Source organism: Papaver somniferum, chromosome 1, assembly GCF_003573695.1.
Source record: "Papaver somniferum cultivar HN1 chromosome 1, ASM357369v1, whole genome shotgun sequence".
Lineage (NCBI taxonomy): Eukaryota > Viridiplantae > Streptophyta > Magnoliopsida > Ranunculales > Papaveraceae > Papaver > Papaver somniferum.
In genome coordinates this window covers 205594733-205622382 of record NC_039358.1, presented here as the reverse complement: position 1 = coordinate 205622382, position 27650 = coordinate 205594733, and the positions used below count along the sequence as shown (strand labels likewise).

Sequence of the window (27650 nt, the reverse complement as noted above, 5' to 3'; positions counted from 1 at the left end):
ACGCGGGCCTACAGTAATACCGCAAGTGCACGGTCGTCAGTTGTATCTCGTGCAAGTACGGGTCGATCCACAGAGACTGGGGGTGTTTGGAGTTTCTAGCTATTTGGGCTCTAAATTGCTATTGGGCTTCTAATTGTGCTTTGGGCTTAGTGGGTTTTTGTAACAATGAAATGGTTTTGGGCTCAGTGGGCTTTTGGATTGACTGTGAACTTATGGGCTTTTGGTCTTTTGAATTGCACTGGGCCTTGGGCTTTGATTAAGTCCACGTGGACTGGACCTTTGATTTTTGGAATGAACTGAGCCTTGGGCTTAGTTGGCTGGGCCTTTAGATTAGCTAGGCTTCTGAGCTATGAACTAGATTACACTGGGCTTTTGTAAAACAAGGTAATGAATGCAGTAACAAGAACAGGAGAAACAAATGAGAAGAAAGAGCAAATAGTGGCAGTGAAGCTGTGATATTTACAAATCAATGAAGATGGTAGTGAAATAATGAGACAATGGATGATAAAACAATAAACACAAGAAAACAGATACAAATACAAAACACAAAACAGGTGACAGTGACAGTGGAGAGTGATAGTGAAGAAAAGCAAAGGAAATGGTGAAAATGGCAGTGAAGATGGCAATGGAAATGAAGCAAAGAGAAAGAACCAAGGCCTAAGCCAAGGGCAATGGCAGGGGAGCAAAACTACATATACAAAACAGAGAAACAACACAACTAGGTTATGAATCCACCTTGTGACCTAGCCAGATAGTGTAGTTCTAGGTTGAATCCCTAATGGAACTAAGTGACAGTTAAGGCCAACTTAAGATCCTAAGCATACAAAAAGGGAATAGCAAGATAATCAGCTTGCTCAACTGATGTGCTCCTAGTATTGACTGTCTTTTGACAGTACAATCAATCACAAGCACTAGTAAGCACTGATTTCTCCCATTGCTCAATCAATTCAGTGCACTAAGGCTTCTAACCTAACATTCCACTACCTAACAGTCCACTAAAGCTTCATCTGAGCCTCAGCTAATGAGAACATGAGAGAACAGATGGAACAACACATGATTAACAGGAACAACACAAAAATTGGAGAGACTGGCTAATCCAGTTCTCCCAAAACATCACATTAACAACAACATCAACAGGACAATAAAACAGGGAAAGGAATTAAACACATGAACATTACACAGTGAATACCAAGAGTAGAACATATACAGAACATCAAAGTTCTGGACACTGGCTATTCCAGCATCTAGATAAACATGAACAGGAGCTTGATATAAAATGTAACAATCACACACTCAAATTAAATACATGGTGGAGTTCAGAACAGCTAAAATTAACAATGCATTTGAATTGAGAATCATGGAATTGAAAAGATTGAAACCCTCAAAGCTACAGTTCATAACAAAACTAAACTATTCTACTGATGCTCTGGTTAATCCAGGCATGATTCCAACACTCACCCAATATCCCCTTTTATACCCAATTACATAATTAGGGTTTACACCATTTTCACCCAAAAATTCCCAAAACAGTAGACATTAGGGTTCTACCTAATGTGACAGAAAATCACAGTTAGGTTCAATTACCTACCCTATATCACCCACTTTATCTTCTCCATGCTCTATCTCAACCTAATTAGGATTTATGTGAAAACCCCCAAATTGACAGAACTAGGGTTTGGTAAATTCTTACCCAAATTGATGCGATTACACGCTACTGACTTCGACCCATTCTTCTCCTTAGTCTCCTGCTCCTCTCCATGCCTCTGATTATCTCCATCTCATCATCCTATTTCACCTATTTCACACCTAGGATTTCTGTGGCGTGAGAGAAGGTGAAATTGGTTGTTGAGGGAGGTGTAGAGTGTGCTAATGATTAAGGGTTAGGTGTTTGGTGGTGTTTAGGTGGCTATGGAGTAGGTGGTGGCGATGGCAGTGGCAGGGTAGGTGGTGGTGGTTCTGCAACAGGGATGGGTGAAGAAGAAAGAAAGAAAAGAAGAAGAAGTGGTCGATTTGGAGGTATGGGTATTAGGTTTTTAGAGTGTTGAGCGGCTTCATCAAATTTTGATGTTCTGTGACTCTGAGCTGCGGGATGCGAAGATGGTTGGTAGATCTAACGGTGAGATGAGAGATGAATCGCTGCAACCGTTGGATTTTGAAACACAACGAAGTCAACGGTGTTAGATGATGTTAGGTACTGTAGTGTAGATCGGGAGTATCTAGTTTTGATGCACAGGCATAGAAGAGATCGTTGGATTCAACTACAATCTAATATGAAGGCTTGGAATTTAGGCGCTGTGGTGTTTGTCAGAGACTTCAGATTTTGATGCTCTACGAAGGAGCGACCGTAGGATTTCGATGTAGTCCCATCTAACGGCTGAGAATGGAGGCGGTTATGGATATAGAAAATGGGTTTGGGTAAGGGTTTTAGGCCTTGGGTATGCCAAGCCCATATCTTCTTTAAGAACAATTCTTCCTTCTTGAGTCCATTCCTAGCTCTTTGGACTTGTGCGCACCATTCTTCGCGGCTTCCTTGCGTAATTTCTTCCGGCTTTCTACTACTTTTCTGCTCTTTTCCGCTCCGCAATTCATCCAAACTTCATTTATTACCTAAAAATACAAAATTAATTAAGAAAATTATTTATTCTTGAAAACAAAGAAAATACAGAATATGGGATAAAATGTAGAATTAATGCACAAAAGATGAGTTAAATGCCAAGAAAAATATATAGAAATATGCACTTTTTAGCACTCATCAAATACCCCCAAACCTGAATTTTACTTGTCCTCAAGTAAAACAAAACTAAGGAAATCCTACCTATACCACTGTCGCTGGTCTCTCGAATGCATTTAGCGTATGCACTAAGCCTTTTAAACCACTAAGTGTCCCTAGTGGACGAGTTAAGTCTCGTGAAGGTTTGCTTAGAACGTACCTACAAAGTTCTAGGTCAAAATATAAGCTCATATTCCATCAAATGTGACATGTGCAAGACAGTTTAAGCTCACAGCAAAATGGAGATGTCAATCTAGCTATCAAAGGCACAATCCTAGCACTGATAACAAAAAAAGACATGTGATAAGAGTGTAAAGTGTATCTCACATGTGTAAAGAAAGATCGGATGTTATGACTACTAATCACCAAGAGATAGTTTCTCAGGCTAAGAACCGAGGTCGAAATCTAGCTAGCTGTCCGGACTTTACGAGAATTGTGAATGAGTTGGAGGTATTTCACAATTACTCACGTTGTACATCAATGGCATAAACCCTTCCTTGCTTATTACAATGAAACAACAAAATGACTCTTATTTACATTGACTACTCTCTTTTATTTTTGGAACAAGAGAGGATGGAATTGATAAATACTTGATTTTTTTTTTTTTTTGATAAGGAAACAGTTGATACAAATACAAAAGGAAACAAAAAATTACATGACTCTTAGCAAGAGGTAGCCCTTTTTGATGCACCCAGTTAAATTCGATGGTTGTCTTTCTTAATGTAACCTCCACCTTCTATCCCAACCAACCAAAGAACAAGCTAGTCAAGTTTCGTTCAGTATTCTAAAGTGATTGGCAATTGTGACTTCCTATCAAACACCTTGAAGATCGAGGCTATACATGTATTGGTAGATCGTGCGCGTGCAAATTTCTTATCACTATGTGAATTGTGCTAGAATCAGGGTGCCTAAATATCTAGACTAAGACTCCTAATAATTACATATTTGCACAAGAGTCAACATTTCAAGGTAAATGAGCTCCATTTTTTATGATTTTTTTTTTTAAATTTTTTCAAAAAGAAGGAGTTCTTGTTTTCAATTATGGCATATTATCGTGGTATCTACTCTATACCCCCAAACCTAAACTAAACATTGTCCTCAATGTTTCAAAATATGAACAAAATTATAATACAACATATGAAGAGGATCATGTTGAGTAGAGAAAAAGGAAAGAGAATACCCGATTTCGGCGAAAGCAATATTAGAACTCCGTTATTCAAGGCAAGAATCCAACATATGTCAGCCGAGATCATATTGGATTAGCAAAATATATACAAAAGGAACAAAAAGGGTTTTAAAATTTATCTACTGGATTATATACAAAAAATTCACCATACACCAAAAGTCTAAAGAGTTGAGGATCAACCCAAAAGACAAAGTGTAGCGGTTTCAACAACTTCACACATGAAAGAAAAGCACGTGAAGCTGTGAAACCAAATGAGCTACCCCCAAACCTGGATTTTACAGAAGATATAATTTTGATAACAAAATCGCGCAGTTTTGGGGGTTCATCATGCACAAGATCTAACTCAAAGTGTACTTTGCTATGGACGGGCAAACATGCAATTTCCAACTGTGGTTCCTCAAAGATATTATATTTAAATGCAAAATGGTCCAACAGGACTTGGGAAGCACACAGTTCCAAACCTAGATTAGGGACTCTCAGAAAAGTCGGTTTGACAATATGGGTACAAACCAAATCTAGGTTGGGTGGAAGGCCATCAGATTGTGACTTATGTAGGACGATAGGCACATCATTACTAATCACATCAACATCTCCTAAGTCTTCTACACGTGTCACAACATGCTCACAATCATCAAACAAATTGGCAAGATCATAATCAGAGTCATCAACATCATCAACAAATTTATTCTCATGCATCGGAAAATCAGGAGAAATATCACAATGTGACCTAGGTAGAGAATCAGACACATCAAATATATTTTCATGCATATTAGCATTAGTGTCTACAGAAGATTCAACTATTCCTATGTCATGCTCATCTTCACAGAATAATTGTACGAATCCCATGTCAATATCAAAATCATACGAATTACAATGATTATTAGAAAAAACAACATTCATGAAGGTCAAGGGCGAGAAGCCATATGTTATTGAACCAACAGGTTCCACAATATTTTCATGTTCTTCTAACATATCATCATAATCATCATAATCATCATCATGGTAGCATGCATTTGGTCCTCATTAACAGTGGTGGTGTCATTAGTCGATTCATGTTCCTCTAAATTAGGTTCATATTCAACATCATTTAGATGAATGGGACTAGACACTTCATTAGGGACAACATACATTTCCTCATGAATTTCCTCCTTTTGTAGGTGAAGCAAAATCTGATCTAAATATGCATGAATTCGTGATGTAGATCTATCAAAGTTTTGCTTACTGAGTCTTAAAGCTTCTGTGGTGGAGTCTAAATTCATGGGAGTACAAAATTCTTCATGTTCAAATTGTGGTGAATGGTACATGTGTGCATGGTCATTAGGGTTTACAAAATATTGATCGCAACCCTCAAAGGATTGATTATGGTCCCAATGACTACCATTCTCACAATTTATGGGCATTTCATACCTTGGATTTTCTCTATATTGCCTAAAATTATGCAAAATATGACAATTCTCAACAGGGTGGTCTAAACTACCACATGCGGGACATGCATAGATTTCAGGTTGCCTAAGAAAATTAGATGTGACAGATTCCTCATGTGATTGCATTTCTAAAGCTGTGATTCGAGCTTTTAATTGATCGATCAGTGATGATTGTGTGAGTGAGGCACTAGCAAAATGTTCATTTTCACGTTGTGATGAATGATGCATGTATGAATAGTCATTAGGGTTCATGCATTGCGGCTCGGGACTTTGAAAATGTCCATAATAATGCCTATGACTATTGACATCATGGTCCGTGGAAGGTTCATAACGTGAAGTTTGTCCATATGCAAGTTCTCTAAGGGATTTGTTGTATTCCCCAACTGTAGAAAAAGATCTAGACATGATTGGGCTCAAAGGCTAAGTAAAGAGTTTACAAAGCTCAAAATTTGGTTTTTAAAGGGTTTGGATTTTTGGGAAAGGGTTTTGAAAAGAAAATTTGGTTTTGCTTGGGATAAAATTTTGGTTTTTAAAGAGGGAGAAAAAATTTTGGTTTTTGAAATTAGGAGCAAATTTTTTTTTTTTATTTATTTATTTATTTTAAAAGAAAATAAAATTTGGTTTTTGAATGGGAGCAAGCCCACTGTTGGTTTTGTGTTTGCTTTGGCTCAGCTGGTTTGAAAACGTTTGGTGAAACTGAGTCCAAAATCTCGGCCTAGAATTTGGGTACTCGGCCCACTAACGAGTTAACCTAGCGTGATCGGTAACAAGCTCAGCTGGGTTTAAAAACCCAGAATACAAAATACCAATCCAAATTAAACAAGCTCACAAAAATTAAATACAAGCCCACAAATTAAACAAACAAGCCCACAAAAATTAATTACAAACCCAACAGAAAATAAAAAGCCCAAAAATTGGCTTTAATATTACAAGCCCACAATTAAAAATTGGAAGCCCACAATTCGGGTTCTCTTACATGGGTTACCTTTTAAGCACAGCCCAGCTGCTCTGATATTGTTGCAAAAACCCAGTTGGGTTTTGGTTCTTTTCCTTGGTGGCGTCCCAGCAGAGGAAAAACTGGTTCAGAACAGCAGGTCCAACAACAAATGAAGTGAAACAGATGCAGATGCAAATGCTATGCAGTGAAATGCAAAAATAGCTAATAAAACTACTAGAGAAACAAACCCGAGTCCCCGGCAGCGGCGCCAAAAACTTGGTGGGCCCGGAAAAGCGTATAAAATTGAAGCGAAATAAAAACGCGGGCCTACAGTAATACCGCAAGTGCACGGTCGTCAGTTGTAGCTCGTGCAAGTACGGGTCGATCCACAGAGACTGGGGGTGTTTGGAGTTTCTAGCTATTTGGGCTCTAAATTGCTATTGGGCTTCTAATTGTGCTTTGGGCTTAGTGGGTTTTTGTAACAATGAAATGGTTTTGGGCTCAGTGGGCTTTTGGATTGACTGTGAACTTATGGGCTTTTGGTCTTTTGAATTGCACTGGGCCTTGGGCTTTGATTAAGTCCACAGTGGACTGGACCTTTGATTTTTGGAATGAACTGAGCCTTGGGCTCAGTTGGCTGGGCCTTTAGATTAGCTAGGCTTCTGAGCTATGAACTAGATTACACTGGGCTTTTGTAAAACAAGGTAATGAATGCAGTAACAAGAACATGAGAAACAAATGAGAAGAAAGAGCAAATAGTGGCAGTGAAGCTGTGATATTTACAAAGCAATGAAGATGGTAGTGAAATAATGAGACAATGGATGATAAAACAATAAACACAAGAAAACAGATACAAATACAAAACACAAAATAGGTGACAGTGACAGTGGAGAGTGATAGTGAAGAAAAGCAAAGGAAATGGTGAAAATGGCAGTGAAGATGGCAATGGAAATGAAGCAAAGAGAAAGAACCAAGGCCTAAGCCAAGGGCAATGGCAGGGGAGCAAAACTACATATACAAAACAGAGAAACAACACAACTAGGTTATGAATCCACCTTGTGACCTATCCAGATAGTGTAGTTCTAGGTTGAATCCCTAATGGAACTAAGTGACAGTTAAGGCCAACTTAAGATCCTAAGCATACAAAAAGGGAATAGCAAGATAATCAGCTTGCTCAACTGATGTGCTCCTAGTATTGACTGTCTTTTGACAGTACAATCAATCACAAGCACTAGTGAGCACTGATTTCTCCCATTGCTCAATCAATTCAGTGCACTAAGGCTTCTAACCTAACATTCCACTACCTAACAGTCCACTAAAGCTTCATCTGAGCCTCAGCTAATGAGAACATGAGAGAACAGATGGAACAACACATGATTAACAGGAACAACACAAAAATTGGAGAGACTGGCTAATCCAGTTCTCCCAAAACATCACATTAACAACAACATCAGCAGGACAATAAAACAGGGAAAGGAATTAAACACATGAACATTACACAGTGAATACCAAGAGTAGAACATATACAGAACATCAAAGTTCTGGACACTGGCTATTCCAGCATCTAGATAAACATGAACAGGAGCTTGATATAAAATGTAACAATCACACACTCAAATTAAATACATGGTGGAGTTCAGAACAGCTAAAATTAACAATGCATTTGAATTGAGAATCATGGAATTGAAAAGATTGAAACCCTCAAAGCTACAGTTCATAACAAAACTAAACTATTCTACTGATGCTCTGGTTAATCCAGGCATGATTCCAACACTCACCCAATATCCCCTTTTATACCCAATTACATAATTAGGGTTTACACCCTTTTCACCCAAAAATTCCCAAAACAGTAGACATTAGGGTTCTACCTAATGTGACAGAAAATCACAGTTAGGTTCAATTACCTACCCTTTATCACCCACTTTATCTTCTCCATGCTCTATCTCAACCTAATTAGGATTTATGTAAAAACCCCCAAATTGACAGAACTAGGGTTTGGTAAATTCTTACCCAAATTGATGTGATTACACGCTACTGACTTCGACCCATTCTTCTCCTTAGTCTCCTGCTCCTCTCCATGCCTCTGATTATCTCCATCTCATCATCCTATTTCACCTATTTCACACCTAGGATTTCTGTGGCGTGAGAGGAGGTGAAATTGGTTGTTGAGGGAGGTGTAGAGTGTGCTAATGATGAAGGGTTAGGTGTTTGGTGGTGTTTAGGTGGCTATGGAGTAGGTGGTGGCGATGGCAGTGGCAGGGTAGGTGGTGGTGGTTCTGCAACAGGGATGGGTGAAGAAGAAAGAAAGAAAAGAAGAAGAAGTGGTCGATTTGGAGGTATGGGTATTAGGTTTTTAGAGTGTTGAGAGGCTTCATCAAATTTTGATGTTCTGTGACTCTGAGCTGCGGGATGCGAAGATGGTTGGTAGATCTAACGGTGAGATGAGAGATGAATCGCTGCAACCGTTGGATTTTGAAACACAACGAAGTCAACGGTGTTAGATGATGTTAGGTATTGTAGTGTAGATCGGGAGTATCTAGTTTTGATGCACAGGCATAGAAGAGATCGTTGGATTCAACTACAATCTAATATGAAGGCTTGGAATTTAGGCGCTGTGGTGTTTGTCAGAGACTTCAGATTTTGATGCTCTACGAAGGAGCGACCGTAGGATTTCGATGTAGTCCCATCTAACGGCTGAGAATGGAGGCGGTTATGGATATAGAAAATGGGTTTGGGTAAGGGTTTTAGGCCTTGGGTATGCCAAGCCCATATCTTCTTTAAGAACAATTCTTCCTTCTTGAGCCCATTCCTAGCTCTTTGGACTTGTGCGCACCATTCTTCGCGGCTTCCTTGCGTAATTTCTTCCGGCTTTCTACTACTTTTCTGCTCTTTTCCGCTCCGCAATTCATCCAAACTTCATTTATTACCTAAAAATACAAAATTAATTAAGAAAAATATTTATTCTTGAAAACAAAGAAAATACAGAATATGGGATAAAATGTAGAATTAATGCACAAAAGATGAGTTAAATGCCAAGAAAAATATATAGAAATATGCACTTTTTAGCACTCATCACTCATAAACTAAGGTTTTAATCATAGTTACCTCCTCCGATTCACTGATAGGCACATCAAATAATGGATTATCCAACATACTGCAGGCTAAAGGATCATGAACTACATCGTCTAAAACGGTGGTATCTCTAGTCAAATCCTCGTCCTTTTGAATATGTGAATAATTTTTAAAATTATTAGGATCTGAACCAGAAATAATATAATCATTATAAGGCTCAACTGGGGTAACAAATTCCTGATCACTATTCCCACACATTTCCGATTCTTCATCAGCACTATCTTCATCATCATAATATAATTTTTGACATTTAATAATTCTCAATCTTTGTTTCCAACTACATGGTCTATGTTTATAATATTTAACATAGATCGTTAGAGGTGATTCCTCAATAAAAGTTGGAGTATCCATATATCGCTGCCCACGCATATATTCACCAAGAGTCATTTCCGAAGACGTCTCTTGATAACGAGAATTTCTAGACATATATTCTCGCAACGTCATCTCAGGTGGCGTCTCCTCAAAAGGATTCATCACCGAAGAAATATAAACTACAGAGGGATTCTATACAATCACAAACAAGGCCGACTCGACTCCACCAAAGAAAACCTAAAGATTTCTAGCAAACAAAAAGCATGATATCTCCACTTAGATTGTTTCTAGACCAGCTTCTATCTTTTGAAAGGGAATTCGTTGCAATTTGAGTAAACCCCTCTGGAATCAATCCGAGTCAAAGTAAGTTGAATTGAGGCGAGGGAAGCTCAGTGGAGCTTTGATACCCAAGGCCTCACCGCTATCACAAGGCGGCGCAGTCACGCATTCAACTCACAGAAACCATCATGAACTTTGGAGTGTGCTTAAAGAGCAACCAATATTTTTCGAACGAGTTTCCTATTAAGCTCGTTACCCTATCGGTCTCGTTCTATTCCAAATTTTAATCTTGGGTTCGCGTTAGGTTTCGTTTTCCTAAGGCGGGCAAGAAGGGAACAGTGATGAAATCCGAACCCTTATCTTGTTTAGGCCAGGCCTTGCCCTTTACTAGGAAAATAAAGACAGTCCGGTTCGTCCTCAAACAATTATCACCTTAAGGCAGACAGTAACCCGCTTGCAGGAGATTCGCGGGTGTTTCGATTGGACTTACCTCCCGTACCAGACGGGGGATGAACCGTTGTTGTCGACTCGGGCCACGACTCCTATGCCGTGTGCGAACCCGAGGGGCCGAGACGATATAGTAATCGTCGTCCTTCCCTGCACACAGTTTATATAATATTTTTTTTTTAATAATACCCTTCCGTAGGGTTAAAAAAATAAATAATGTCCAATTGTTTAAAGTCCAAAGTCCAAAAAAAATAAATTACAGTTTTCCTCGCACACTTTAAAAAAATTAAAAATTAAATCCTAAAATTGTCCTTTTTTCTTCTCTTTTCGCTTTTCGCTTTAAGCTTTTTCCTCTCCAAGTCCTTAGTGCTCCACTTCGAACCTGTAAATCAAATAAAAAAGACAAAGTAAAAAGGAACAAATAATAAAAAAATAATAAGAATAAACCTATATACAAGTCCGCGTCGGCGGCGCCATTTTGTTATAATATTGAAAGTGGTAGTAAAGGTTCGTTGCTCGGACTTGTAAAGATTTAAAAATAAAAATATATACAAAAAATATTAACAATATGGGCAAGAACACTGGGACTAAAGATTCGGTCATTTTTCATTTTCAAGTGGTTCAGAATTTAATTCTAGGCGATTATAGTTCAAAACATAAATTATATGGACTCTTATTTTGCCAAAGTAGATTTTCAAAACATTGATTGTAAGTCCTAAGCATGATGTATCAAAACACCTAAGCCAAGCATACATCATCAAATTAAATAACAACCAATTAATTCAAATCATATTTTAATTTTAAATTAATGCAAAAGTCATAAAAAAGAATTAAATGAAATTACCCCAAGTATGAAGTTTGGCCTCCTCCGTCGTCCCAGTGTTGGGTTTTAGCTCATCATAGTAAAAATGCTCTCAAAATAATTATTTATTGCTCAAAAAGTGGTTTAAAAATGATGAAAAGGTGTAAAACAATTGAACAGAAAAATCGCAATAGAAATAACTGTTGCAAAGGCGCTGTTCAGCTGTTACAAGAAGAACGATAAATGATAACTGATGTTGTACGACGAACTACGACTCACGGCCGTGCGTCTTAGACACTGTTGAAGAACGACGGTCTTTGGATGTCTGTTCTTCGTGTTCTTCATCTTCATCAATGGCAGCAGCAGCAACAGAGAGAAATCATGGTTCTCGATTCTGCAGCGTTCCTTCTCTCCTCCCAACTCTCGACAACCATTCTATTCAACCCCATAGACATATTTATACTCAAAAGCACCGAGATAATCCGAGTTAAATGCAAATAATTCTCCCTTAATGATTTTTATTTTCACGGGAATATTGTCTTTCCCTGTTCACCTTTCACGTGTCTTCTGTTAGCTACTTTCCTGTTCACTTCTCACACGTTTGTTCTGAGCTGGATTTCCTTGTTTATCCTGGCTTGATTGGTCGAATCTTGTTGAATAAAGAAGAAAATATTCTCACATGCAGTTACGTATCATCCAATATCCCGTGATAATCTCTCTTCCATGTTTAACCAAGACTCGATGTTCTAGCCCAACTGGATCGAATCCATTAACCATACAATCCCTGTTTAGCCCAAGCAGGTCAATCAAAACAAAATCCAGTGATTGAATCTCGCTCAAATCCCACACAAGATCGAACCCAAATTTCTTCCGTGAACTGCATGAACTTTCCCGCCATTTTGAATTTTCAAATCGTGAAGAAGGGTGTCCCCCTAACCGTCTGTGGAGTGAAAATAGCAAATGCCCAACTGAGGGCCCCTTAGTAATTGGGTTTCCCCTTAACCAAAATGAGAGTCCGAATAACAAATTTCCACCGGGGATGCTCCGCATAATTTTTCGAGCCGATTTTTCCAAAATTATTTATTTCCCAAAAATACCTACAAACACGCAAAATACCATAATAAGGACGAAAACAAGTACTGACAATACAGAGAATTGAGAACAAAATAGACACATATATGCGTCTATCAGATGTTTGATCACTGTGATTCAGATGAAGATGAAAAGTCAAGTGTTGCACTCCTTGGTGAAAAAATTTATTTTGATAATTGTAGCAATACGTACATCAATCTTGATATTCTTCGTGGAGAAACTTTGTCAACCACTATGGAGGATAAAATGGATATTTCTCTGTCTACTGAAAATTCTATTTCACATGTTTCAGGGACCTCAATTTGTTTAGCAACATGCTCAGCTATGGTATCTGAACCATTCTCCACATTGACATGTTCTTATTGTGCTTTTACGGGTCATGAACTCTCTAAGTATTACAAGTACAAACATAAAATAATATATGTCAATAAACTTCAACGAAGAGAAAATCGATTAATAAACAAGCTCAAACTTGTTCAGAAGTCTAATTCATCTGAAGTAAGTAAAAAAATCATTTCCTTTCCGAAAAAGTTAATATCTAAAGAATTAATTAGATCTCTCCAGAAAATAACAAGGTCTAAACATTCTGTGAAAAAGGGTATTAAGAATTTCGTACAAGAAGTGTATGGTGGAAAGATTATTGTTCACCCCAATACCATTTAATTGTGTTGAAAGTGCATCTTGTCTCATGTGCCTGACTTCAAAGAGACAAGAGTTTGGAGAATTCGGGCTTTAGGAAAATATTTTTTTTCTTCTTTTTGGTTGCTTTTTGTTTTTGGAATTCTGTTGATCTTTTCATATCATAAATTGGTATTGAAAATAATTTCTTTATTCATTAAAAAGGGGTTAAAATCGACAATTCTACCTTCTTTAGGGTTATGAATTGGTCGTACATGAATCCTACTCTGTATATAGGTTCCGTAACCCAACATTCCTTTTTCCTTCATTGAAAAACTCTTTTTATCACAAGATTGCTTGTTGAGCTTTATTTGTGTATTCCTTTCACAATTCCATACTTGTATGGAGACTCCAAGCATCATGTCTTTTGATAGAAAAGATGTTAATATGATTGTTAAGCCATCAATCATGGAGGAAAAAGATAAGTCTCATTCCTCTACAACTTTAAAAAGAAAAATAAAGAATATGAATAAACCAAGAGGAAAAGGATAAGTCACAATAATCTTAATCGACGCAGCGAAAAAGATATTGTGGAATCACAAACGATGAGACGAAGTGTTTGTGATTACTTTTCTATCTTGCCTATCGGAGATATAAAATCTCAAGCCAATTATTTTAATTGTACTTGTACGATAGAAACAACAAGATCAGATCACACAACTACGAGAAAAGTAGTATCGGTCTGGCTTCACAATCCCAATGAAGTCTTTAAGTCGTTAACCTGGTTTTAGAAGAAGAAACCAAAGGTTAAAGGAGAATTGAATCTAGTTATGCAACTAGTATCATACGTAAGGTGTGGGGATTAGGTTTCTCAGTTGTTAGAGTTCTCCCTTATATAGTTTTCAAATCAGGGTTTGCAATCAATGTTAGCTTGGTAACAAAACATTCAATATTCACCGTTAGATGAAAACCTGATTAGATTCAAGCTAATATTTCTCAACCGTTGGATCGAAAACTTAGCTTGTTACACACAAATGAAATGTCCAATTTGGGTTTACGAATCGTTACCAAACATTAACATTTGTTGGTTCAGCAATAGTTACCAAGTGGTTAGCCATATGATTACTTTCATATCAACCATATTCTTCTTCACCATAACTAGTTCAAATGACTCAAATGAACTAGTTAGAGAGTTGTTCAATTGTTTAGATCTTATGTAACTACACAAGACACAATCGAAGCAAAAACGGTTTGATTCACTCGAATCGGTTCATGAACTTTATAGCCACGGTTTGCAAAAGCATTCCTTAGTTTAAATAAACATGAGTTCAAGAACAACCGGTTTTAGATATAACCTGCTCAAGTTCGCGGACTGGGTTCGCGGACTTAAGCTCAGGGAAGGAGTTCACAAAATCCAGCAGAAATTCTCTGGTCGAGAACTTCCGCCAGTTTGCGAACTTAGTTCGCGGACTTGGCTCACGCCACTTCCATTTCTCTTGATCAACAAAGTTCCCAAACTTTGGTTCAAGACATAAGGACTTATACATATATGTGTTTCCACAACAATGCTTATATCCTACCAATGGTTATGTAATCTAAACTCTCATTTCAATCATTGAAACATTCTCAGGGGACGGATATAGCCGTTATTCACAGACCATTTTTCGTCATGGCGCTCAGTGTCACTCAGCATCATCTTGCAGTGTCGAGATGCTGCCAAAAACAGTGTCTCGGAACGCTGTGAGTCTGAAGTGCTGATAGTTGGAACGCTGTGAGCCATGAGACTGTGATCCGCAACTAACCTCCAACTCTAGTGTTCACGAACTTGGCAGCAATTTCTTTCTTAAAGAGCCTCAGAGTATCGTTTTTATTTTCTTCATAGGTTTGCCTATGGATTCCAATGATAAGGCGAGATATTGGTGCAGAACATATGTTTGCTTGGAATTTGAACAGCCTGCCACTAGGGTAAGATTGATCAAAAATAACCCTTTTTACATTTTTTTCTTGTTGCTAAGAGCAACTGCAATGGACGAGTAAACCTATAATTATGATCCAGGGACGAAACGCAACGGGACGGAGTAAAGACTAAAATCTGGACCAAAACCAAATTCCAGACCATATTTGGTCTGGGACCAAGACCAAAACTATATATAGTGGAGCGGAGGTATAATCACCGTTTGGCATCGGGCGTATATATAATCTACGCCTGTTGTGAAACGTACGTAAAGTCACCGCCCCATAAAGAGGCGTGTATATAAGTTACGCCCGGTTCAGGCGTTGATAAAATGTTCGCCCGTTGGGACGTTGATAAAGTTTACGCCCCACGTCAGGCGTTAATAAAATGAACGCCCCATTCAGACGAAGATTATACAAACGCCCCAGCCCGGCGTTGATATTCTTAACGCCCCATGCTAGGCGTTGATAAAGTGTACGCCCCATTCAGGCGTTGATATAGTTAACGCCTCACGCCAGGCGTTTATATAGTTAACGCCCCAGACAGGCGGTGATATAATTAACGCCCCATGCCAGGCGGTGATATAATTAACGCCCCATCCCGGCGTTGATATAGTTAACGCCCCACGCCAAGCGTTTATATAGTTAACGCCCCAAGCTTGAGTTTAAAAAAAAAATACTTAGACAAAATTGATTTTGAAATTTTTTTATACCGTTGGTAATTCGACCGTTGAAGAAAATGGAACGTTGAAGAAAATGGAACGTTGGATAATTTGGAACGTTGGAAAGTTTGGAAGACATTTAGGTTTTTTCGGAAGAAACACCTATATATACACATGAGATCCTGTGACATTTTCCCACGACCAATACTTCAAACTATCCACACCAGTAAGAAGAAATATTGTTTCTGCTTTCAAATCAGTTGGAAAATTTTCACGGATTCGCTTACAATGGCACCAAGAGTAGCACGAGGTCCAAATTTTACGACAATCGAAGATGTAACAATGTGTAAAATTCATTTATCTATATCTCAAGATTCTAGTGTTGGAGCTGATCAATCAGAGGCGACGTTGTGGACTCGTATCAAGGATGATATTGAACTTCATTTACCTAATAATCCAGAGCGGTCTTGGAGTTCTTTGCAAAAATGATATCAGGGAATAAGTAAAGATGTGGCGTTATTTTCGGAAAAAGAGGCAGAAGTTGAAGGTGAATATCATACTGGATGGGGTCCTGAAAAGAAGGTAAGCATTCTTGATTTTTCCAACCATTGTTTTCTAATATTTAATAAGCGCCCATGTACTTAAGTGTTTTTAAAAACATTAACAGCTTGAAGAAGTTAACAAGAGGTTCAAGGAATGCAACGATGGGAAAAAATTTAAGCACGAAGAGTGCTACCAAGTTGTGTTAGAAAATATAAAATATAATCGACGATCGACTTTTGTATTCGATACGATGCATGATTTGGACACTTATGAGAATAACGAGGAAGATGATGAAGGACCGCAAACAACAACTCAAGGAGAGACCGGTAACGACACAAATGGGGGAGACATAGAGAACACATATCTTCGTAAGATGGGGAAAAAAGCAGCAAAAAGATTGAAGAAAACAGGGAGAGAGAAATCCAGTCACCAAGAGGAATTGATGGGAATAATTATTAAAGAACAACAAAATTTCAATACTCATTACCAAGCACAATCAAGATTCAAGATGGAACAAAGAGCAGCAGAGTTTGCAGCAAAACAAGCTGAACATGCTACAAAAATAGCCAAGCAAGCTGAAGACGAAGAATTTCGCATCATTATGATGGATCTTGAAAAAATGGAACCTGTACAACAAGAGTACTTCCGACTTCGCAGGGCGGACATAGTTCGGAATAAAAGAAACCAATCTTAACACAAAGGCGGAATAGTTCAAACCTTAATTATTTCTCCTATTTAGTGATTAGTAGTATTATTAGTATTATTATGTTTTAAATTTCTTAGTATCTGAACAATTAGCATTATTATTATGTAATTTTTGGATTTTAAATTTACTTCCGTTGATTTGAATTAAATTTCTACTTTTTTGAAACATACGACCTTAATTAAAACTTGAGGATGTTTACATACAAAGAGATAATAGAAAGGAAATGACAAACGACAATTTTTAATTCCCATATTCTGCCCATATATATTCGATCAAGTCATCACGCAAGCGAATATGTGCATCTTTGTTACGCATTGCACATCGGCGTTGTTGAGCTCTAATTTGGGAAAACTCGTCACTATTGCCTCTTAATATATTAACCGGTGCTGCGTTGCTACGTTGTTCATAAACATGTGGCCAGTCACCGGGTAGACGCTCATCCTCGACTATCATATTATGTAAGATAATACAATTTTCCACCGGATGTTTAATGGCCGTAATAATAGTAGGAATCTCTGGGTATATTCCATCACCTAGATAATACGGCATATCATATGAATGTCCGTTCACCTCATAGCTCACCGGCGGTGCTTTTCCTGTTACAAGACTTCGAAAAACATATGAACGGTTCATAACATTAATATCGTTGTTAGAACCGGGCATACCAAAAAAAGCATGCCAAAACCATAGGTCATACGACACCACTGCCTCCAACACGATACTTTCGCTCCCTTTATACGCGGTGTAAGCCCCAGATTCTGCCGACGGACATTTATCCCATTTCTAATGCATGCAATCTAGACTACCCAGCATCCCAGGAAATCCCCGGTCTTTGTTTTGCTTGAGCAACAGTTCAATATCACCAGCCGTTGGTTCACGCAATAATGAGCGGTTTTCTCATATTGTTCCATTGCTATATGAAGCAGAAGAGATGTATTGTTATTCATATATTGAGTGAAACCAGTCTTTAATTTATAACCCATTTTCAAGAGCATTAAAAAAACCAAAAATAGATATTTTTTTGGGTTCACGCAAATGTGTTTTCCAAAAAAGATAAAGTGTTTGTCAGTGACCTGATATGACAATACTATATATGATTAGACTATACTATATATGATATGACTATACTATATAAGATAAGAAAAGATAACTCCAAAGACAGTTCATCTAAATAGTCATAACAAATTAACCCTTCATATTATCATTATCCGAAGTGGAAGATCTTGGTGCCACAAAAGGCATGTGCGTTCTCGGATTGGTATTGATTGAGGACATTGTTGAAGCTGATCCCTGATTCATACCACTCCAAACTTGTGATGGCAGGGTTTGGGAAAAGGAACCGTATCCAAGCTGAGGTTGGACAGTGTGCGGCATACGGAAAAGAGATAGTTGTTGCTGCAAATCAACGTTCGCATTATTTAGCCTTTGTATTTCTGCTTCTTTCGACATGATAACGTCCATCCTCTCCTTCGTTTGTTTTAATGTAAATTCGCTAAATTATTGATTAAAATCAGCATTTTCTTGAAATAATGTGTAAGCTTCATGCTGTGAAGAAAAAATAAAATATATAAGTACAAATATACCAACAAAAATCGAACGTACAATAAAAAGTCGAAAGTACACTTACGTGGGATAATAGATGTGGAGGAGGGATATGTACATGTTCAACAGGTTGTTCAATTGGGACCGTATACAAGTCACCGACATACCCATATGTTTGGGCTTCCCAAATAGGATGAGTCACGTAATCTTTGGAGTTGGTTACCATTGTCCAGTATTGTAAATATATATCATAATCTTTAACAACTTGCACTATCTCTGTTGCATCGACCAAACCTTCTTTTTTTAGGCGATCGGCTTGAATATTGCCAATATCCCCTATAACTGTGTGTAGTCTTATAGGAACAGCGAAAGTACAATGGTTTTGCCGCCAACACCTTTCACCAAGATACATGTTGTGCTGTACAGTTAGAAAGGGAATAAGAATTTAGTAAGTATGTTATATAGGAAAAAAGTATGTTATATAGAAAAAAAATATGTTATATAATAAAATTTACAAATAAACTCACAATGCCCATGTAAGAAAATATATATCTCGAGTCTGATAGCCGCGTAGCCGTGCATCCCATATCAGATGCAAGAACTTCTCTGTATGATTCCCATGGGCGCCATGTCACTTGTTCAGCAGTAAGCTTACTTAGTAAATCTCTACAACGGAAAATATCATTTGTATTCTTCGGTACATTCCATTTAGAAGATACGGGCCATTTTTGTTCTGTACTCGCCTCTGGGATTTCTGGTCGACATATGCCCAGGTATTCATACCCCCAAAACTACTCCATCAAAATAATTAGCCAATTTAATAACTTAGCAACAAAATAAACAATGAGAGGAAAAATAACTAGATTGAAAGAATACCTCTAATACTTGGAATGGACCACATAGTGCCTTCTGTCTCCTCCCAGATAAACGGAGTGCCGCATACAATTTCGAAAACGCAGCACCTACTACATCAAGATTTTCAAAAGCAGCTAACCATCCAGCATCAATATAAGTCTTTGCATTAGAAAAGAAAAAATGTCCCAAAACATACATGAAAAAGGCAATTGCTACTCTATGAGCAAGGGTGCTATCATTTTCAGCCGCAACCAACTTGTCTTCGATGAAATATGACCTTAAATATTTAATTGTAATTGAATTTGAAACCCACGACGGTGCTTTTGGACAGAGCGTGACATCTTGGATATCCGGAAAGATATGCTCACGAACATGTTCAAATTGGTACTTCCCCGAATCATAAGGAACATCAGGCCCATCACCGATACTCAGTCCAGTCAACATGAGCCAATCTAGGGGGTGAATCCCATCTCACCAAATGGGAAGTGAAAAGTGTTTGTTGTATCCCAAAACCGCTCAGCAATATAATCAACCATTGAATGGTTGGTTTCGCTACATTGTATGTCCAGTAAATTTTGCCATCCCGCTTTTTCAATAATATATTTAGCTCTAGGACAGTGTTGTGAAATAGTTTGATAGTGATGAATTACCGATGCCAAAGATCCACGATGTTGATACTTCAATTTGTGCTCCCCTGTAAATGTGATGTCCGTAGTAGCGTGCGGTTTATCATCTTGCAGTATAGGAAACCTACCTAACCGGGGAATATCAACCTCCTTAATTTTACCAGTAGCGATTAAGTTATAATCCTCTTCGGCTACAGATTTTTGTTTCTTGTTCGTCTTCACGCGACCATTGAAACGCGCTGTGAATTTGTTCAACATCTGTGCACACACAATATAGATGCAGTTACATTATTAAAAGACCAACCCTCATTAACGAATATTTTTATTAGTCCATCACCATTTATATTCCAAATACTATAAATCCTTAACACAAACCATATCAATTCCAAATTCTATAATTCCAGAAACACAAATTAAATCGTCATCGATGCATTTCCAAAATCATTACAAGATTCCACAACCCAATTTAATCACTTCAAGATTCCATAAAAATCACTAAAAAATCAATTCCATACTCACGCAATTAGCTCTTCTACATATGTAACTCCCAAAATTTACATAACTACAATTTACATAACTAAAATTAATCACCTCAAAATTCAATAAAAAACAATACAAATTCAGTTATTGGTAACCATATTCACATACAACATGCAGAAAACCAATAATTAATCCAATAATTTACATAACTACAATAATTTACAATAATTTAAAATTAATCCAATAATTTACATAACTACAATTATTGATAACCATATTCACTAAAATTAATTACCAACAGACAACATGAAGAAAAACAATAAAAGGAAGCTCTCAATTGAAATAGGTTGATTGAAACAGTTGAAGGGTGAGAACTATTTCCCATATAATCTACATAACCACGGATTTTTACAATACCCAAAAATCCCATCTCATCAAATTTTTACAATAACACTGTGGAAGCTCTAATAAATTTTAGTGAATAGATTATAAATCAAATAAAAATTTACAATACCCACAAATCAAACTATTACAATACCCACAAATAAATTTTTACAACCACTGTGGAAGCTCTAATAAATCTAACTATTTTAAAAAAAAATTTAACCAAATTTACATAATCATCAAATATGGTTTTTTTCACATACATATTAATCTCTAAAAAAACATAAAACACACATACCCAATTAAATTTAACCAATTTCATATTCATATTTGTTCGTTAAAACCAAATTTTAGATAAACTAATTTTAACAAATAAAACCCTAAATAAATTATACAACAATATGGATAAAACAAAAGAGATTAAGGAAAAAAAAACATACCTCTTTTGTAACCCGGGTTCATCAAGTATCTTGGTTTTTTCTTTTCTTTTACTGCTCGTCACTGTGATGTTTTTGTTAAGAAGCTGTGTTTGTGGGCGGTAGAAACAAAGAAACAAAGAGGAGGTAGAAAAGAAAAGAAGAAGACGGAGAAGATTAGGGTAAAGGGAAAGTGAACACGTGGGCTATACGTGGTGGTTAGAGATTGGCCGGGCTTTAATGCCACACGTGCTAGATACGTGTGTTAATAGAAGTCCAACACTATACGTACGCCTGCCATGAGGCGTTGATTCCTTCATTCGCCTGAATGAAACCAAGCGTTGATTATACGTACGTCTGAGAGAAGAGGAGGCGTTGATTATACGTACGCCCCACGTCAGGCGTTGATTATACGTTCGCCTCAAACAGGCGTTGATTATACTTACGCCTCAAAACAGGCGTTGATTGTACGTTCGCCCCACGTCAGGCGTTGATTATACGTACGCCTCAAAATAGGCGTTGATTATACGTTCGCCTGAAACAGGCGTTGATTATACGTCCGCCTCAAAACAGGCGTTGATTATACTAACGCTTCATTCAGGCGTTGATTATACGTTCGCCACACCAGGCGTAGATTATACAAACGCCCCTTCTCCGAGCGTGAAATATATGTACGCCCCACAACAAGCGTATTCTTTACCAACGCCCCACAACCAGCGTTAACTATATCTCCGCCCGGCTCAAACGAAGATTATACCAACGCTCCACATGCAAGCGTGGATTATACGTCCGCCCGACTGAATATACTCCACTGCCTTAACGTGACACTACAGACTAAACTCAAATTTGATCGTTTGTTTTGGTCTTTGATCTTTGGTTTTGATCGTACCACTGTGGACGCTCTAACCAGACTACAATTGGGAGTATATGTAGTTCTGTTCCATATTTTAAATTCAAAACTTGTGTTGTGTATGCTCATGTAAAACTTTAAACAAACAAAAAAAAAACTTTGATTCGGAGGTTACAACTATTACTAACGTACACCCTTTTCTTTCAATATTCTTCAGCTATTTTTTTGTGCATTTCCTTGATTTTTATTCTTATGGTGTTTCAGATTGTTGATAATGACGCTAGACAGATAAGGCTTCTTACTACTGGTTTGAGGTTGGGTTTCGTAGTCATTTGTTCTTGGAGAAAATGTTGTTATTTTGCAGAACTAGTCTTGTTTTGTCAAAATTGGTTTTCAGTTTAATGATATTATACATGTAGGTTTTCATTTTTCTAATTTGTGTTTGGTTGTTGTTCTGTAGGTACGTAGCTAGCAGCACACATCTATCTACCTCCAGCTAATGGTGTCAGTGTTGAGATGCTGCCAAAAACAGTGTCTCGGAACGCTGTGAGTGTGAAGTGCTGATAGCTGGAAGATTTATGTGTCAACATATGTGTGTATGCCAAAGCAATTAGCCGAAGGTATGCATGCTTTCTAAACTCCAAATTTAATATGCTCACTAAATTTTTGCATAAATTTCTTTCTTCGTAGAGCCTCATGAGTATCTTTTTTAATTTTTTTTTTGCAGGTTTATATATGTTACTTCAATGATAAACTCAATAATGAGAATTCACTCTTGGTGCACTCCCACACAAATTGACTCTGAATTAGAGATTCTCCGTCCAGTCTTCATTGTCCACACACAGGTGTACTACAACAAAATGACAAATACCCACTCACATCTTTTTGATCTTTCCTCCTGAAACACACCAGGATTGTACACTGGTCACAACAAACAAAAGACCATCTGCTTTAGAATGCTTCCCTCCCTGCAAGTCATTCATCACTGAAAAGAAGCACAATCCAAAAACGGAAACAGTTGAATGAGGTGTTGTCCTCCACCTCCTCAAGGACCTCAACCTCTCTTTAAAAGTTTAAAACCTCTCTCTCTCTCTCTCTGAATTCAACACCACCCCTCTGCATACTCTTCTTTGTTCTGAGAAGATTTGAGAAGCCCTCACCAGAAAACTCCAAATTAAAAATGTCATCTATCCTTCCTTACAGTACTGAATCTCTCAACAGAAAGAATGTCATCTATTCTTCAACAGCTCCATGGTAGTTGTTTAAAGAAACTAGTTTTGAAATTCTGGGATGTACTAATCACCTTTCATGGAGGTTTAGGAATTTTCTTTTCTGATTTTGTCTTCAAGAATTTGTTTACAAACTGAGTCTTCTGTCTCTGGGATGTCCAATTTCAAAGAGAATGGCAAAAATTGCTGGAAGAGTAGCTTCTGAAAATTCACTTGAAAACAAAATAGATTGTCCAACACAGGCCCAAGTGCTCAATTATTTTTATTCTGTTAATTGGTTCAAGAAAACCTGGAGCCAATTTTTTACCTTCAGTCGTACTTTACTGAGTGTGTACCATAACAACTGCTCTTACTCACCGTCTCGCTTTGGTTGGTTGGTTGGTTGGACAAGTTCTGAGGTTACTTTCGTCCACCTAACTCATAAAATAAGATATTGATTGATTGATTGATTCACACAACTCAACTAACACACTCCTCGATCAATTTCTTCTGAAATCAAAAATAAAATCCCCAACAAATTCCCTCAGATCTCCTCCAGTTGATATTTCTCTGTAATTTCAACATCCAACAATTAGCAAATGGATAGAGAATCCCCATCAGACGAAGAAGAAGATAAACAAACCCTAATTCATTCACACGAAAGAACTTCCAAAAACATGAATACCACATCAACTTTCGAAATTGGGGATCTTCAGAACAAGGTTTTTCATTCCGCCAGTAGCATCCGATTCAATAAGAGGTATTTGTTAGCGATCTGTCTTCTTCCTGTTGTTTTAATTCTTTATTTTTCAATTGATGTTGGAAATTTGTTTCGTAATGTTACTAGTACTAGTAGTGATTTGTCGAATCGAATGAGAGAAGCTGAGTTACGAGCTTTGTATATGTTAAGAGAACAACAATTAGGGCTTTTACATTTGTGGAATCACACTACATTGGTTCATAATGATAATAACACGGTTGCGGCGACGGCTAGAAATGAGCTTGAAGAATTTACATCTGAGATTTTGAAGCAGATTAGAGTAAATAAAGAGATTCAACAAGCATTGTTGTCGTCTCATCGAGTAGGGAGTAATTCGTCGGAGGAGGTGTTTGATGGGAATGTGCTAGGGGCGGGGTCTCGTGTTGGTAGGTGTAGGAAAGTGGATTATGGGTCGGAGAGAAGGGCGATTGAGTGGAAACCCAAACCGAATAAGTATTTGTTTGCCATATGTGTGTCGGGACAAATGTCGAATCATTTGATTTGTTTAGAGAAACATATGTTTTTTGCTGCTTTATTAGACAGGGTACTGGTGATTCCGAGTTCGAAAGTCGATTATCTGTATAGCCGGGTGTTGGATATTGAGCATATTAATAAGTGCTTTGGGAGGAAAGTGGTGGTTTCCTTTGAAGAGTTTGCGGAAACGAAGAAGAATCATTTGCATATAGATAGGTTTATTTGTTACGTTTCGTTGCCTCAGCCTTGTTATGTGGATGATGAGCGTATCAAGAAGTTGAAAGGATTGGGGTTGTCTATGGGGAAGCTTGAAACTGCTTGGGTTGATGAGGATATTAAGAAACCGAATAAAAAGGTTGTTGGAGATATTACAGCCAAGTTCTCTTCTAATGATGATGTGCTTGCAATAGGAGACGTATTTTATGCTGATGTGGAAGAAAAGTGGGTAATGCAGCCTGGTGGTCCGCTTGCTCACAGCTGCAAGACATTGATTGAACCAAGTAAGCTTATTATGCTTACAGCTCAGCGTTTTATCCAGACTTTCTTGGGGAAGAACTTCATTGCTCTTCATTTCCGTCGACATGGATTCCTGAAGTTCTGGTACGTATTTGTTTTTCATTTCTCTCTTGCTGGTGTATTTCATAATTTATGAGTCTATATTTGGTAGTTTGCCTGTATGGGTTTTGGCTATGCATAAAGATGCACTCAGAATATGTTTTTACCAGTTGCGATATTATCTAGTGTTTCAGTTGTGTATGGGAGCGAAGAAGTAGTACATTCTAAGTAAACCCAGTCTTATGACTCTTATCCACAACAAATAACAGTTGTCACCCTGTTTTGGATTCTAGGACGAGGATTTGGTGTAAGGGAGAATCAGTCGTTGCTTTCTTTCTCTTTTGTCCATTAAACCACTAAGGATGATCTGTAGTTTGTAATAATTGCAAGTTTCTTCATGCTGTTACTTGCAAGTTTTGGCTCTGAAACAACGTAGAGTAATGAATATATGAGAATTATCATACACTTTAAATAACGTGTTTTTTTTGTCACTTGTCAGCAATGCTAAAACTCCGAGTTGCTTCTTCCCCATTCCTCAAGCAGCGGATTGTATTACACGAGTGGCCGAGAGAGCTGCTGCACCAGTCATTTATCTTTCAACAGATGCAGCAGCAAGTGAAACTGATCTTCTTCAGTCACTAATTGTGGTGAATGGGAAGGCTGTTCCACTTGTCAAGCGACCAGCTCGAAATATTGCTGAGAAATGGGATGCTTTACTATACAGGCATGGCATAGAAGGAGATAGTCAGGTGAGCTTTGCCTTTCATGTAGATGTTAGAGAAGATAGCATCTCTATGATTCACCACCATTTGGTCTTCATATGAGTTTTACAATCACTTGTTTTACGTAGATCTTAAAATTCTCAGACCACTCATTATCTGTGCCATGACCTTTGTAGATTACACGCCCATTAGATTAAAGCTACACATTCATTAGTTAGTTAGATTATAATGTAGGTCATTGACCCCTCGAATTGTGCTACTCCGCCCGCTCACGGTTGGTTTCCAGTCTGTAGACGACTTGCAGTCATTTATCAAAGAGCTTCTATTTTCTTCTTAATCTTAGTGTTGATGAGTTGCCATATCAAATGGCTGCCTTATATCTATGTTGTGAAAGGCGCTCTAAGCGCCCTCGGCGCCAAGATGTGTACATTTTTTTCCCCTCTTTTTAATTTTTCCACGGGGGCGCCTCGCCTAGCGCCTAACACAACATAGTCGTATATTAAATTAAATCTTTCTCATCAATTGCTGTTCTTTTTGTTGATTAGGTTGAAGCAATGCTGGATAAGACAATTTGTGCTATGGCTTCTGCCTTCATTGGGGCATCAGGGTCGACATTCACCGAGGACATATTAAGGCTTCGGAAAGATTGGGGGTCTGCATCAGTTTGTGATGAATATCTTTGCCACGACGAGCTACCAAACTTCATAGCAGACAATGAATAAGGAAGAAGTAATATAGTTTGCAACTGAGTTTAATTGTCAGAAGATTGGTCTTTGTATTCTTTATGTTCCTCATTCTAGAAGGAGAAATGAGACGGAGAAGTTCTGAAGATGGCTGATGGTTTTCGCTTGCAGATCACAGTGCAATTTGGATGTACCTTTTTTTTTGTGTGTATAACTGTAAAAACACTGTAATCTACGCACTGGAAAACCGGTTGTTGTCGATAGGAGTCTTATCTCATTCACTCTCCATGTAATGCTCTGATCATTTATTTACCTCTGTTGTATGTAACGTGATCGACTGGTCGAAGGCCATTACTGCTATGACTACTACTATGGTGTGCCATGAACACAAAACATCAAGGCAAAAAGGTAAACAGAGAAACTACTGATACAGGGCCGTTCGCGCAGCAGTTGTTAGCTTAACATGTGCAATAAGCCCGTGGGGTAAGTAAAGCCAGGTTCAGAGCTTAAACTAACATTTGCAGTTGCACATATTGAGCTTTATGAGACATTATGGACCGAAATCTTAGTGAAAGATATATTTTTAAGCGGAGTTTGTCAGTTCACGGGTTAAAAATAAAACCTGAACCATAAGGCCTGAAAATTGGATTATACATGTTTTTTTTCTCGCATTTTTTTTTATTCAAAACGCAGGGGATTATTATTGATAATAACTTGAAAATACTACATTGTTTGTATCCTCCAATATTGCTCCTGCAATAAAACTTGGAGGATAGTTTAACCAGACTTGAGAAACATTAAAAGATCTAGCGTGTTCTGCCAGCTTATCTGCTGGCTGATTAATTTTCCTGTTGATATGTTTGCATTTCCAATTTGGATGCAAAGCTAACATATGCTTCATATCAGATATCACTGCATGATTCTCCCAGGCAGTGCATTGGCTCTCTACATTAACTGCTTTCACAACTAACTCTGCATCCATTTCAAAGCACGCAAACTGAACTGCTAACTCTTCTGCATACTTCATTGCATGTAGAAGCCCCCTGCATTCCGCTGCCTCAGCATTTAGGAGATCATTGGCATGCTCACATCTTGCACTGGTGAAGTTACCTGCAAAATCACGTTGTATTAGTGCCCATCCAGCGTAATTAACTGAGTTAACTGTTTTAAAAGAAGCATCACAACAGAAAGATTGGAATGGACTAGAAGGTGGTGTCCATCTAGGAAAATTG

At 37.8% G+C, this 27650-nt stretch overlaps 1 protein-coding gene across 1 annotated transcript; it reads left to right on the top strand.

Annotated features, from left to right (window-relative positions):
• Positions 1 to 23650: 23650 nt before the first annotated feature.
• On the top strand, positions 23651 to 26778 carry LOC113313572 (O-fucosyltransferase 36-like). The gene is made up of 3 exons (XM_026562367.1): positions 23651 to 25058; positions 25513 to 25762; positions 26281 to 26778. The coding sequence occupies exons 1-3, from the start codon at positions 23824 to 23826 to the stop codon at positions 26455 to 26457; spliced, it is 1662 nt and encodes a 553-aa protein (XP_026418152.1). The 5' UTR covers positions 23651 to 23823; the 3' UTR covers positions 26458 to 26778.
• The last annotated feature ends 872 nt before the right edge of the window (positions 26779 to 27650 follow it).